This window comes from Anomalospiza imberbis, unplaced genomic scaffold (genome assembly GCF_031753505.1).
Source record: "Anomalospiza imberbis isolate Cuckoo-Finch-1a 21T00152 unplaced genomic scaffold, ASM3175350v1 scaffold_66, whole genome shotgun sequence".
Taxonomy (NCBI): domain Eukaryota; kingdom Metazoa; phylum Chordata; class Aves; order Passeriformes; family Viduidae; genus Anomalospiza; species Anomalospiza imberbis.
The window spans coordinates 626,819-642,149 of record NW_027100273.1 but is presented as its reverse complement, the minus strand read 5'-3'; the positions used below and the strand labels follow the sequence as shown (position 1 = coordinate 642,149).

At 39.5% G+C, this 15,331-nt stretch overlaps 1 protein-coding gene across 2 annotated transcripts; it reads left to right on the top strand.

The window, feature by feature from the left end:
• The first annotated feature begins 192 nt into the window (after window positions 1-192).
• On the top strand, window positions 193-11,522 carry LOC137467505 (protein ERGIC-53-like). Of its 2 annotated transcripts, none has more exons than XM_068178980.1 (13): window positions 193-391; window positions 1,209-1,363; window positions 1,447-1,554; window positions 2,012-2,073; window positions 2,800-2,899; window positions 4,105-4,228; window positions 4,581-4,639; window positions 5,237-5,369; window positions 6,162-6,355; window positions 6,462-6,532; window positions 8,714-8,864; window positions 9,568-9,689; window positions 11,081-11,522. In XM_068178980.1, exons 1-13 carry the CDS (start codon window positions 208-210, stop codon window positions 11,115-11,117), a joined length of 1,500 nt encoding a protein of 499 aa, XP_068035081.1. In that variant the 5' UTR covers window positions 193-207; the 3' UTR covers window positions 11,118-11,522. The 2 variants fall into 2 exon arrangements, with proteins under 2 accessions (XP_068035081.1, XP_068035079.1); XM_068178978.1 differs by having other exon boundaries at window positions 6,159-6,355.
• Window positions 11,523-15,331: the final 3,809 nt, after the last annotated feature.

Genomic DNA, 15,331 nt, shown 5'->3' with positions numbered 1-15,331 from the left:
CCGGCCCGGTTCCCGGCCCTGTTCCCGGCCCTGTTCCCGCCCTCAGCCCCGCCCGGTTCCGGCCCTGTTCCCGGCCCGGTTCCCGCCCCGCTCCCCGCCCTCACCTCGGTCCCGCCTCTCTCCCCGCCCCGCACGCGCCCGCCCCCGCGCTCGTCCAATCAGGGGCCGCCCCGCTGGCCCTGGGCATTGCCCCGCAGCTCGGCCAAGATGGCGGCGCCGCTCGCCCCGCTCGTGGTGCTGCTCGCCCTCGGCCGCGCGGCGCTCTCCGGTGCGCAGGCCACGGAAAGCGCGGCGGCTGCGCCGCATCGGCGCTTCGAGTACAAGTACAGCTTCAAGGGGCCGCACCTGGTGCAGGCGGATGGCACGGTGCCGTTCTGGGTGCACACGGGCAGTAAGTGCCGGGCGGGGGTGACGGGGCCGGGCCAGTGGCGTTCCTGAGGTGGAGGCAGCAGTGTCCGGTCGGGCGACGCGGGCTCTGGGGGAGAAGCCGCGGGCGAAGCTAGCCGTGTGTGCCGGCCGTGCCCTCGGGCTCCACGTGGCACCAGAGGCGCAGAGGAGATACTGCGGTGGCGAGGAAGTGCCCGGGCCCGCCCGGGCTCTCACCTGCGGTGCGAAGGCACCTATGGCCTCCTGGTGCGGCGGCTGCGGGCCCTGGCAGGGGACTCGTGGCGCTGCCGGGAAGTGCTGATGTGTCTGTCACTGCTGCCGCGCTCGACGTCGCCCCGGGCCGTGCTGCCCAGCTCTTGGGTTTCGTCGTCTCAAAGCTAGAAATGCAAAGGGTGCCTTGGCAAATAAGACTTGGTTGAACAACGTCTGTTTCTGTGCGCTCTGTGTTAAGGGTTCCGTTGTGCTCCGAAAGCCTTTTTGCCCTTCCTGAATGTCCCCCATTGTGAAAGGCATTGACATTTACAGTTCCACCTTCACATAGTTTCTCTGTAGTAACTTCTGCTGTGGTTTCGCTTTCTGTCAGACTTTAATTTAGTTGCTACTGCTTAATTCTTAAATATACCTTTTCTTACTTGACAGTATGATACAAGTGACATGAAGACAACTGTCTATAGATGAGTTTTTTCCCCCTTCTTTTTCAAGAAAATAATCCCTAAAAGCAGTGTTATTTAATGCAAGCAAATGAATCTCTCTCTGAATGTATGCCTGTTGTTCTCTTACACTGCTAAACAGAAAATTAGCACATCTTGTTTCCTTTCTAGATGCCATCCCAAGTGCAGATCAGATCCGTATAACAACCTCCTTGAAAAGCCAGAAGGGCTCAGTGTGGACAAAAAACAAATCAATATTTGAATACTGGGAAGTGGAAGTGACCTTTCGAGTTACAGGAAGAGGCCGCATTGGAGCTGATGGATTGGTAGGAGCACTTTCACCAAACTGAGAAAAACAAATGTGCTTTAAAAGTGAATCTTGACTTATGACTTCTTGCTTTCTTCATAGGCAATCTGGTTTACAGAAGAGCAAGGCTTGGAAGGTCCTGTTTTCGGGGCAGCCGATAAATGGAATGGTGTTGGAATTTTCTTTGATTCGTTTGACAATGATGGAAAGGTTGGTTGGAAGGAAACTCTTGCAGCAAAGATGACAAATTAATTTCCTGCCTGTTGAGGAAGAAACTAGGATATTGTTTTCTTACTCTTCCCCTCTTTCACTTTAAAGGGATAAAATAAAATAGTCAAGTTTCCCTTATACTGGAAACACCAATTTCTGTGCGAGTCAGAGATGCTGTTTCTCTTGGAAGAAATCTGCTTTGAGCAGCTCAGCAGCAAAGATTTTGTTGCATATGAGGATGACATTTGCTGTTTTCAATTCTCAATTTTCCAGTCCAGAATGATCCTGAAACTTAAACAATACATAGTAGGTCTGCTTTGGTGCTTTTGCTTTCCCTGCACAACTCTGGCTTGCTTTTAGACATTTTAGACTGATTTTAGCAGAAGGCTTTCAGAGATGTTGCTGATATTTCGCTTCAAATTAAACTAATGCATTTGTGTGCCATTTCTTTCCCTAGAAAAACAATCCCGGAGTGATTGTTGTAGGCAACAATGGAAAGCTGCTGTATGACCATCAGAAGTAAGTTTATTTTCAGTGTTATTGTTGAATGCTTGCTTTTGAATGATGAAATGTTCCATGAAACCCTTTGAGAAGCATTATAAAAGCTTCTTTCATATGAAACTTTGTTGTTTCCTTTACATTTGAGGGTTTCTATTTGTTAAAACACTGATTTGGCAGTAACAGCAGAGAAATTGACAACTCATGGCTATTTTATTGGCAAATGCCCTTTGGGATGGATGAACTCAGATGAGTATAGGTACAGTACAGACTATTGCTTATGGGGATCCTCCACACACAGCTAATAATTGGTAGAAGTGACTAATTGAAAGCAAATTGCTGTTACTAAAATTAATTGGATTAATTTTGATTTCTGATTGTTTATCAACAGCACAATGGACACCTTTTTGGATTTCGGAGAGGAGAGGTATCTAGCTCAGTTGCTGCAGTCACTACAGCTTATTTCCATCTAGGTTCCTGGGTGCAGGAATATATCTGAAAATTGTATCTTAGAATGTATCTTAGAAAACAGATTTCCCCATTGTTGCATTCCCTCTGCATTGTGTCCTGTGTACAGCATGCAGTACTGGAGATCCCTGCAGAAAGCTCAGTGCAACTACAGAACAGCCTGGAAAAGCTTGCAGATTGAAAAACTGGGATGAGGTTACTTAGTGAGAGTCAGACACTTTTTTTGTCTGAGCTGATTAATCTAACACAGAGTTTTATTGATGCTCTCTTTTTGCACAGCGATGGATCCACGCAAGCACTGGCATCCTGTCAGAGGGACTTTCGGAACAAGCCCTATCCTGTGCGAGTCAAGATCACGTACTACCAAAAAACACTGACTGTAAGTCTGAAATAACAGAATTACTTGTCTTTCTCAGCTTCTTAAATGTGAGACTGGATTTTCACAAGAGTTGCAACAAATATGTCAGTTCCAGTGTTGGAAACATGGAGCTTGGCAGCAGAGGTTGGAAGGAGATGCTGTGTTTAAATGCTGCACAGGTTCTTTTGGCTGCATTAGAATGCAGGTATTGCTGATTTTTCTAATGTCACTTAGGAGGCAGTCGTGCAAACACACTCATGATGTGCTCAAATCCTTCTGTTGCTCTTGACTTGCCTGGAGAGATGTCCCAAAGTCAGGATCTGTTTGAGCTATAGGTGATCCAGCTGCTCCTGAGCTTGGTATTTCTTAAGCTGATGTAAGAGTTGCAGAGGGTTTTATAGCTGATTATTGAACCAGAGGTTCTTGAAGTGTGGCTAAAAAGCTAAAACTATTCAACAGTAGGTTTACATTTTCTACTTGGGGCTTCTCACCTCCAAAAAATAGTGGGGCTTTCAAGACTAAAGATTAAAACCCACTGGTATAAGGGAGTCTTTAAGACTTCTTAAATATTAGCTGATTGTAATTCCTTCTAGGTAAGCAGAGAAAAATACTAATGTGGTGCCGGGTTGTGAAAGCTACAGAGTGTGTGTTTGTTGGCATCTGATCCCTTCTGGAAAGGTGCTGTTCATATATTCACAGGTAGCAGCCATAAAGTACACAGCTATCATTTTGTAGTAGAAGTTTCTCTAAAAGTAAACATGACTGCACCTAGAAGAGGGCAGACCTTGTACTGTGTTGTAGTGGGAAAAGCTGCCTCTCACTCTTGAATGGAAGTTAAACTTCAGTCTCCAAGGCTGCTCTGTTCTCACCTGGGCCTTGATGCCTCCTCTAGGAACTCCTCTGTCCCAGATGTTGCTGCTAAACTTAGCAGTTCTCTCTTTCTCTGGGGATGCATTTTGCAGAATCTCCGTATGCTTTGAATCAGAACTGCAAGAGATGACTGGTGTAGATGTGTGTAGTTCTGTATTGCCCAGAACCTTCTTGGGATGTGGACTTTTGCAAATAGAATGCTTATGTAAAATGTTGCTAAAATCTCTCTCTCAGAAAAGGGGTTTCCTGTATGAGCTACTGAGTTACCCAATAAGTTGCATTTTGTGAGCATTACTGTAAACTGACAAAACAATTAACAAAAATGTGGTGAAAATCCTAAGTGTTTGTCCTTTTAGGTATTAATTAATAATGGCTTTACTCCGGATAAAGAGGACTATGAATTTTGTGCCAAAGTGGAAGATATGGTGTTGCCATCACAAGGGTACTTTGGAATATCTGCAGCCACAGGGGGACTTGCAGGTAGAAAATGTTAAAAATTATGGCAAATGCTGTGAAGACTTGCAAGGCTTGCAAGAGAGGTTGGTTGGGTGGTTGGGTTTTTACTATTAGTGTTGATCCATTATACCAATTTTTGACCATGATGATGTAATTAACCCTCTTGCAATTGCAAATTACTGACATGCTTTGGACTTTTCCTGACTCCAGCTAAAGAATTTTCGTTTTTTCCTGACAAAGCTCCTGTATAAGTCTCATTCCTCATTGCACAAACACTTGTGAGGATGCTGTTTTTTGAAGATCCTTTGCAAGTGGAAGGTTGGCTTGGGAATTAGAGACATTTGTAAGGTGGTTTTATTTTGTTTGTTGAACACAGATGACCATGATGTGCTGTCATTTCTGACCTTCCAGCTGACTGAACCTGGGAAGGAAGCAGTAAGAATTTTTATGCATTATTAGTAAAATATTTTATTGTACATATTATTGTATGTGCAGCACCATATTATGGTATTTCCTCTTAAGTCACACATGGCATTCCTGTTTCACAATTTTGGCATGTAGTCGTGCTGTCATGTGGTTTAGAAAAATTAAACTAGTATTGTAATGTTTCAATAATATTGTCATTAGTACTCTCAAGACCAGAATACTGGAAGCAACAAAACTCATTATGTTAAAATGCAGTATATAGTACTGCATACTTTATAGTATGCAGTACTATAAAGTACGTTTTCTTTTGGAAGTGGGCAAATATCTGTTCTCACTTTCAACTTTCCCAACTTCTAGCATGATTCTGTACTGCTAAACAACATTTATCCTCGTAAAACTTGTTTTAATTTTCTATTGGGAAAATTTTCTATTCAATCTACATGGGAATGTGTGATTTTTCACTTCAGCTAAATGTATGAATGTGCTGCAGTAATTTTGTCATGTGTTCACGTCTGAAATCTGAACGGGACAGTCATTTGTGTTAAGAGTGGGGGAGAACACGAAAAAAATCTCACACGTGCCCTTCCCTCCAATAATGTTTTAAAGCCAACACCAGATGCAGAAATCCCTCAGAAAGATAAAGAGAAGTATCAAGAAGAGTTTGAACACTTTCAGCAAGAATTGGATAAGAAGAAGGAAGAATTTCAAAGGGAACATCCTGATGTGCAAGGACAGCCAGGCAAGTTATTTGAGCTATTGTTTCAATTGTCCAGGAAAACATTTGTTTTCCAGCATGTTCAGAACTAGGGATCCTCTGGCTGATCTTGCTAAACTCCCACTTATGTTACTTACATTATTTTAAAATATTTATTGTAATTTGTTTCCTGTTTCTAAAGTTATCCTGGTGGTTCCTGTATTGGGAACAAAATTAATGACTGGAAACATGGTGGGAATTAGGAACAACAGAAGGGAGAGAAGGTCATGCATCGCTGTAAAGTGGTGATTAAGACAGCATGGCCTTTTTTCATTATTTAAAGGACATCTTTTTGGTCTGTTTCTGCACATTCACAGAAAACCTTTTTAAAGGTGGGCTAGTGCATATCTTGGAACGTGTGCTTACCATGGAAAAGCTTTTTAATGCTTGCCTAATGCTGGCCAGACAAGAACCCAATTATTTGAAAATATAATGGAAGCCATTTGTGGATTTTAATAGCTGTATGCAACTACAAATACACTGGGAATGTACTTTGGGCATCTAGACGTAAAAATTCAGGTTGTCATCTTTATTGCACAGCGATGACTGTTCTAAAGGTCCTATAGGTTATTTTGATCTGCATTTTTGAGATACAGTTCAGCCTTTCTTTGGTAAGAAATAATGCCTTTGCCAGAGTCTTTTGGACGTTGGGATGGTGAAGTTGTAGGAGAAGGTAGATGAATGTGCATATGTTAAGGGAGCAAGAAGAATGATCCATTGCAACTTGTGAGGAATATGCACATGTGTAAAAAGCCCCTGTGTTTTTTTTCTTAGCAGCAGATGATGCTTTTGAAACTGTGAGTGATCGTGAACTGAGGCAAATCTTTGAGGGGCAGAATCGAATTCATCTGGAAATCAAACAGCTTAACAGACAACTGGACATGATTCTGGATGAGCAGAGAAAATACGTCTCTGCAGTCACAGAGGAGATTGCCAAAAGAGGAGCTGGGTTTCCAGGTCAGCAGGGACAGGTAAATAAAACCCATGGTGATTCAGAGCCCAGCCTGATTTCAGCAGTGGGATCCATTTGTTTTTTCCAAGATATGTTGATCTGTTTCCTCCCCCTGCCCCTACCAGGTTTCCCAGCAAGAGATAGAGACAGTTGTGAAAACCCAAGAAGAGGTTATTAGACAAGTAAAGGAAATAAGGTAAACACTTTCCAAATATTATGGCTGTGTTTTGAATTTTATGATTTCCCTTTAAATCCTGTGTATTATTTCAGTGGGACAGCGTTGACAAACTTGATGTTTGTGTCAGTTCCTTAGTGAAGACTCCCTGCATATATTTAATTTCTGTAATAAAGTCAGTTCATGCCTCAAGGATTGCTAAGTGCCCTAATTTGTCTCTTTTTTATCATGAAATTCCATTATTTTTATAATGAAATTCAACAGGTAAGTTCATCCCCTTTAAAACCAATGAAGTAGACCCCTTGTCTTTAGCTATACTGCTATAATAGATTTGTGAAAATGCTTGTGTTAGATAGGGATGTCTCAGTACTTCTTTTAAGATGTTTTACTGTTGCTGTCTTAATCAGGAATGGCTTTAAGCTGTTTTAGCCCTTCATTTGTAGCAGCTAAAACATTACTTACCTTGTATTTAAAAAAAAAAGGAGAAAAAATTCCTTCAGTTGTGCTTTCCCCCCATATTAGTTTAAGGGCAGCTCCTGTGATTTATCTAAGTAGGTCAGTTTTTTGTAGAATGAAGATTAGAGCGCTTCCATTTTTGCACTTGTTCTTCCACAGAAGCTTTTATGTTAATATTCTTGACAAATCTTTATACCTTGCAAGCAAATTAGATTTTCTTGTTAACATTGGCAGTCTGCCCTTTTAGTGACTACTTACCAGCTCACAGTTTGCGTAACATCATCTTAATACTTTTCTTAGATTAAAGAAATGCTTTATTTAGAGAGAGAAATAAACAGTCCCTCTGTGCATCGCTTGTCATCCCGCAGGAAAAGGACTTAGTGACCAAGTAATTTTCTTGGCAAGATTGTGGATTTCTTAATCACCTGATTACAGAAGAATCTTGCATGTTCCTACAATAGAAACTGTCAGCAGCGTGTTATTAATGCAAAAGTCAATATAAATTCAATTTGATACAGCCCATGTCTATTAAGGGAAGTTATTTTGCTTTTAACAAAGTCTCGATCAGTCTGGAGGAAGGTGGGTGTGCAGATTTCTGTTCATTATGTAGAGATGGTTCTGTTAGGAGGGAGAAGAACCAAGAGAGTGTCCCACTTGTGTTGTAACACTGTGAGGTGTGTGGAAAGACACAATTACCATCAGTGGCTATTAGGCAGTGGGCATGACAGGTTATTTAAGATAAAACCTTCCAATGAGAAATTTACTTCTAAAATGTATTAGTATAAGAGTAATTGCAAGTCCAGGTAAATGAAAAATTGCTGACCACTCTACAGAGAGTTAGGAGTGCTCCATGAAAGCATTGAAGTATGCTTCCATCTGGACCAAATGGAAAGTTTTAAGTAAATTAAAAAGAAATCCAAAGGCATACATTTTGATTGTCTATTCTGTTAATAATGAAGAGATTATCATTCACGTGATAAATATTTTAGCTGTAGAATAATCCTCTTTGCAACTCAAAAGAAACAGCACAGTAGGGGAAAATTATATAAACATATTGATTAGAGTTTAAGGTTTTTTTCTCTCATTGACTAGTTTACCTCAAACCAAATTAGTTATGAAACCTCAACTTTTTCTGGATTTAATTTCATTTGTTGTAGAAGGAAAATGAATTCACAATAAGACAATATTAAGTATTTTGACAATGCATATGGGAATTGAGTTCCTCACATAAATGGTAATCATAAAACAAGGATGTATCTAAATCTTTTCTTATCCCTAAAGCCTCTTCCTTGTTTTTATTTCTTACATGACTGATTTCATTTATTTATTTATTTATTTTTCAAACAGCTTCTGGGTTTCTTCAGAGATTGCATTAAACTCTGCTGATCCTAAAGCCTTGGCCAGCGCCTCAGACAGAATTCTTGTTCTATAGCCCTCAGCAGTCAGGCAGACAAAGCAGATGTCTGGCAACAGAATATTTGCTAGTTCTTTTTCTCAGCATGACTGAGAGATGGGGCACTCTACAAATGACAACTGTCTGCACAATTAACTATTTTTAAAAATTGTATTTTGACTAAAGGGTTATTTCTTGAGAGCTATTCTTGAAAGCTAGTAAAATTTGCTGCCTGTTGGTGCAACTATGTATTTCAGCCTAATTCTAATGAGCTAAACGCTGTCCAGAATAACTGCTATTTGTAGAAAAGCTGGTGTGTGTTGACAGCTGGTTTGTTATTTGTCTTGTTTCAGAAGTTCTGTGACTGATGCTCTGAGATCCATCAGTGGGGCCCAACACCCTGGCTCTGCAGGAGTCTATGAAACAACACAGCACTTCAATGACATCAAAGAACACCTTCATGTAGTAAAGAGGGACATAGAGCATTTAGTGCAACGCAACACGGTAATTTATGTGCCGGGAGCGTAAAGCATGAGTGTAACACGGCTTTCTTTGGCTGTTAGTGAAAAGCAATGCAATTGCTCCAGCATGCAATTTAGGGAGCAATTAATCCTTCATTAAGCTGCTTCGGTAAAACTATGCTGCCTTGACCTAACTGCATGATCTGGGTCTTGATGAGAAGTTTTGCACAAAGAGCATGATTTTTAGTCTTAAATTCCTGTGGAAACAAGGTCAAGCAATTAGGTTTTCTAGGTGCTTTTTTTGTGTGTTTTTCCCCCTACTTAACAGCTCTATACAGAGGAGATTCTGTGGTGCTTCTGCTCACAAGGGAGAGCTTTAATCAGGGAAAACTCAGGCAGGCTCTGCTTAAGGCTTCTTAATGCAAAAAAAAAAGACTGTTCACATTCAGGAGTACCTTAGTCTAGCCTAGGTAGCAATTAAGCTGATGTAGCTTATGTTCTGTAGAAGGTCCTTGATTAATTTACCATATTTATGTATACTTTCCCATGTAAACCTCAATTTAACATCAGGCAATTCATCTGAGAAATATAAAGGTGGAAGGGGAGAGTGAGATGAGGAGTAAGATTATTTTTTCAGAGTACTGTCATTTCTCTCCATCTTCTCTGATTTTTACATCACATTACAAAGCCCTTGTTTTGTAAGTCTTTTGATGGGATGTCTTGTTTGCTCTTTTATTGGTTTTTAGCCATCCAGTGAGAAACAAAAGTGTCCAGAGTTGCCACCGTTTCCATCCTGCTTATCTACAGTGCATTTCTTCATATTTGTGGCAGTGCAAACTGTGTTATTCATTGGTTATGTAATGTATAGGTAAGTCTTGTGTGGCTTAAAGACAGCAGGGCAAATAGTTTTAAAACTGCTGACTGATAATGTCATTGGAATGGTATAATTGTGTTAATCTTGTTAAAACAAGCAATCATTCAGATTGGAAGAGACAATGGGAGGTCTCCAGTTCAATCTTCTGCTCCAAACAAGAGTCCACACTGAATTCAGATAGGGTCACTTGGGATTTAAACTGGTCAGGTCTTCAAAACCTCTAAGAATGCAAAATTTACCACTGTTCCAGAAACCACTGGAAATGTTGAATTATCATAATGAAGTTTGGTTTATTCTACCCCCATTCACCCACCATGAATCAAGTGGGAACTTGACCTGGTTCAACCTGACTGTTGTGTCTTTTTCTCTTTTTTCTCTTCTTTTTTCTCTTCTTTTTTCTCTTCTTTTTTCTCTCCTTTTTTCTCTTCTTTTTTCTCTTCTTTTTTCTCTTTTTTCTCTTCTTTTTTCTCTTCTTTTTTCTCTCCTTTTTTCTCTCCTTTTTTTCTCTCCTTTTTTTCTCTCCTTTTTTTCTCTCCTTTTTTTCTCTCCTTTTTTTCTCTCCTCTTTTTCTCTCCTCTTTTTCTCTCCTCTTTTTCTCTCCTCTTTTTCTCTCCTCTTTTTCTCTCCTCTTTTTCTCTCCTCTTTTTCTCTCCTCTTTTTCTCTCCTCTTTTTCTCTCCTCTTTTTCTCTCCTCTCTTTCTCTCCTCTTTTTCTCTCCTCTTTTCTCTTTCCTTTTATTTGTTCTTTCTAGACTAATTGGGATGGTCTTTCTCTTCCCCCTCCATGTGATGTCATAATGTTGAAATACTATTTGCATTGATGAAAAGGACAACCTCCATGCCTGGTAGTCTTTTGCCATGAACTGGAACAATGATTTCCAAGACAAACAAGGAGCTGGTCCCCTCCAGTTCTTTGTCATGCGTTTGTAATTCCAGCACCTGGATGTGGTTGATCCACAGTGTCTGTATCCACTAAGAAAATTAATGATCTGTGCCAGAGGGAAAAGGAAATCCCACTTAAAGTCAGTTTTTTCCCTGCTTAGTTGCATGGGTTTCCTTTTCTCAGGTGATATTTAGGCAAATCAGATACTGAGAAGCTTCAGAAAATGTTCAAGAGTATTTTAAAAGTCAGTTTGTTTGTTTGTGTGGGGTTGTTTGGTTTTTTTCCTTTTGTGTCTGATGCAAAATTGGAACTACAGTGATGCTACCTGTGTCTTTGTGAATAGAAAAAATATATTCTGGTTTTGTGCTCTGGCTTATATTTTCTCTAAGTTGCTATTGATAAGGAATGGAATCTTCTAATACTCAAATAAATGAAAATTTAAAGCAGTTAGCTAGTTTCAAATTAAAAAGACTTGAAGAATTATTTTCTGCCTTTTCTTTCAGGAGCCAACAAGAAGCAGCAGCCAAAAAGTTCTTTTGATGACCTGTTCCGCTTGTGTGTACATAACAGCAGTCTGTATGCACAGAAAATTCTACACTTATGTAAATGAGGGAAATTTTAGTGTTGGATATATTCAATATTATAAATTATTGAATTTTGTTAAATAAAATGAGTTTCCATTTAAAGTGTTGATGCTAAAAACAGGGAGCGAATGCTGAATGGGGTGAGACTGTGCACCCTGTCTGTGTTTTCAGTTGACTTTTTCATAAATACTGAAAGGCAAACTCCCCATTCTTCTGCTTTTGTTAAGATTCCAGAAGAGGAGTTGAAACACCCAGGCTTGGTGTTTGTTCAGAGTGTGAATTGCAGAGGGATGATTTGTGCAGAAAACTTGCTACTGTGTGTCCTGACATAGCAGTTAAAAAAAAAAAAAAAGAAAATAAAGAGAAGGTAAAAAAATCCCAGACCTCAAAGAACCGTTCTTCTGTGGGGTTTGGGTTTTTTGGCGGGTAAAAATTAATTATAAACATTTTATTTGTTTACCACTTGGATTTAACAGTATATTTTAGTTAATTCTTATTTAAACACTTTTTAATATGTGGACACAAAGGCCTTTAAGACCCTGACTCTTGATACCTGATGTAAAAAAACAATTATACAGAACATGCAAAGAAAGGCTTCTCTCCCTGTTTTGCAGTTTGATTTTGGGCAGTGAGAAAAAATTTGATAAAGTAGTTTCTTCAAGTATGTCATGGGGCTGATTTATTTTTTCATGGTTTCAAGTCTGTCTGTAATTTTTTGGGGAGATTTATGGAACTTTTACAGCACAGGTGATTGCTTTATCCATCTTCCAATCTGATTGTATCAAGGATATATTTAGTGTGTGAATTTGTCTTTACTTTTCTAAAGCTGTCCTGTATCTTTCACGTATCGAGTACAGATGCTTTGGTTTAAATCTTGACATGGTGAGTATTGTAAACTGCAGCTATTGAGTGTTAACCCATTTCTTCACAAACTTGCTTCAGACATGTTTGTTAATCTGTAGAACCAGTATTTTGTGTCAGTTCCTGTTTGGATATCAAAAGCATAAGACTGAATATGTGATTTTGATACTGCTTATCAAGTGAACATTTGCTTCAGGAAAGAAAGAAAGCAGAGGGCCCAACTTAGGAATGTGAAATTAATTTTGCCTTGTTTACATATCTGTGGTAACTTTGTCCTTGAGTTGTATGTAGAATTAGAATGAGTATTTCTCTGGTTTCCTAAATTCTATAAAATACACAAATGCATCAGGATATTTCACTTAGAACTGTTAATTTGTTTGTCTGAATCTGCAAAAATGATCTGTAATATGACTACACTTACTGCATTTCTGCAGTCTCCTCCCTTGGAGTGCAACACATGCTGCCAAATTCACTGTAATGAAGAACACTTCAGTATTGTGCCTGTCGGTTTGGAGAAATGATAAATCTATGCAACATATTTTGTTACTTTAAGTACAGTGTCCAAAAAGTGAATGTCTGTGCTAAACTAAGAATATGACACTGGCTACACACCAATTAACACATCTGCAGTATGGAGGATACTTCAAGTGGTATAGCTTTATAGATTCATTTCTAAATTTCAGCAGATTTTGCTGTACTAATGAGAGAAACTACTGCCTCAGGCTAATCAATGAATAAACAACTTTTCAGATAAAGCAGAATAACCACTGAAATTTATCTCTTCAGTTCTTTTAACACCAGCAAATATTTCCAGGTGCCTTGAGTCTAAGCTATTACAACCTGGACTCTTGAAATGAAACTTAATATATTTTCTTAAATGGTTCTGAAATTATACAGTGGTGTTTCCTTTCAGTTGCAGACCTTGTTGCATCAGTGCAATATCCAAACATAACTCCTCTCACAGCAGGCTTTGCAAAACCTCTTATGCAGAAAGTATTTTGATACATATCTGGCAGAATGAGGAGCAGTTCTGATGCGTCCATTGGAATGAGCCTGGGTTTTTGTTACTGTGAAGTTACCCACCCATTCCTTTGATTTAAAGCTGGAGCAGCCCATACTTCTGTTTGTTTGGTTAGAAAGAAGAGCAGGTTAGGGGTGATGTCTAGAAGGAAACTTGAAGCCTACAGTTTTCTCTTCAAGAGGAGACTGCTGGATCAGACATGTCTCGCACATGCAATGAGAAATCTTCTGTGGTACGGAACAGAAGGTCTTATATGGAGCAACAGAAAACTGGTAACTTTGCTTCATGATTAATTTCACAGTTGTCTCCCCTTGGAGCTTCCATAACTCACTGGATCAAAAGAAAACTCCCAACTGCCCAGCTCAAATTTCGTCCTGTGTGTTCTTGAAGTGATAGCAACAAATTAGGATTCTAAGAATATTTTTCAGTCAATGTAGCCTCCTGCTAGGTGTCTTTCAGCACTGACAGTGTGTTTGATTCTTATCCAGTAAGATTTCACAGCTAGGAGGAAAAGACACGGAATGCAGCTGGACAATATTAGGCAGAAAAGTTATATTTGAATTGTGGATGATAAGTGCAAATAGTTGGTAATGACGAGATAATGGGATTGTACTGGTGGGGGTTTATTAAGCACATGGTCACCCCTGAATCTTTCACAAGTCAAATGCACAATACGGTTTGTAAATGACCTGGTTTATGGTTTGTAAATTAACTGCTCTGCTTTGTAACTTCTGTGGGAAGAAAATCTGACCTTTCTCAAAGGATCAATAACCTTAACACCAAAAATATCTACTGGGTTTTTTTATTATTGTTTTAAATTCAAACAGCTGACAGTTTCATGTTTGTTTCTGACTGATGTAAATTGATACTTGGAGTTCAGAGATAACTTTATTTGAATAAAGGTGCATATTTTTAGTAAGCCTTTTTTTTTTTATTTGGTATATGTCCATGAAATCTAAGCAAGTGTATTTGAAGCATTCTTTACCCTCAGTTCAGAGTCAGAACACTTAAAGATCTGGGTTCAGTTCTACACTGGGGAGTTAATGGCATTCTGAGTCTGAATTCCCTCTGTGACTGTCACTTTTCCCCAGACAGAAGCAAGTTTTTTAGCAAGTGGAGGACAGGAATCTTGAATTTAATCTATTCAAGCTGACAAAACTCTAAAATATTTATTTTGATGGTCCAGCTGCTAGAAAAGGCAACATCCTCTTGGTAGAGGGATGAAGGAGGGGGCAGAGTCCTGGTTCTTTCAAGAACACCTAAGTAATTTTGCATTATGTGACTGATAGGAACACAGAATCTAGAAAAGATTGGGAGTTTGGATGGCATTTTTGGGCTGGCCTCCTTCTAGAATTTGTCTGTTTCGAGACTGAATTCTGTGCTGGGGTTAGAGATCTGTGTGTTCCTTGGGTGTGGAACACAGGCTTTTATATATCAACCACTTTCATCAGGTAAAACAGGAGTTTAATTTTGATTTCACTTAAGCTAGAAGGAAAATACAAAGATTTAAAGCAAAGGAAGTGACAACATGAGTACTTAATTAGCTGCTGTCTTGTATGTTTTCATGAAGTCCAGGATTCCTGTCATCAACAAAAAGCAGTAAGTTTTTAAACTGCAATAGAGCACCTGCCTGGAACAGAATTACTCTGGGGGTACTGGCTGAGTTGTGCCTTTTGTCACCAGTCTCTCCTGTGTTTCTTAGCAGCTTCAGTGCCAATAGGCCCAGTAACTTTTAAAGCCCTTTTTGTTATCTTTGATCTCAAAATGAACATGGGAAAGCGTTTTGCTGATTGATTGCAAGGCTGAGAGCTGGAGGGCAAGACCTCTTAGTCCCTCCCCAAGCCAGTCCTTGCCTTTCTCAATCCTGTGAAAGCATCACTTCTAGGCACAAAATTATGTTAGAAGCATTTCTAGAGGGATCAAAGCCTACAGCAAAGTCAGGGAAGCTTCTTTTCAGTAAAGACCAACAGCACAAAGCTTAACAGGTACTGCTTTCCATACACTTGGAGAAGACTATTGAGACCTAGCACTGGAAAAATCAGTGTTTGCAAAGTTCCAGCTAGGAGAATTTGAAATAAAGATGAAGTAGTTTTTACTTGGAATTAATGATTCTGAGTGATAGTTTCAAAAAGAAAGAGTTTCTTATTTAGTCACTAATAATTCAGGATTTCAGAATGTCCTGTGGTTGTTTTTTTCTTGTTGTTTTGGTTTGGTTTTTTTTTTTTTTTTTTTGGTTTGGTTTTTTTTTTGGTGGTTTTTTTTTTGAGCTTTTTTGGTGGTGTTTTGGT

Bases quoted from the DNA above. Each gene is read 5' to 3' on its own strand.
- LOC137467505 (XM_068178978.1), top strand. From the start codon at position 208: ATGGCGGCGCCGCTCGCCCCGCTCGTGGTGCTGCTCGCCCTCGGCCGC. The intron at 2,074-2,799 runs GTAAGTTTATTT...CTTTTTGCACAG, and splicing joins CTGCTGTATGACCATCAGAA to CGATGGATCCACGCAAGCAC. The intron at 5,370-6,158 runs GCAAGTTATTTG...TTTTTTTCTTAG, and splicing joins TGATGTGCAAGGACAGCCAG to CAGCAGATGATGCTTTTGAA.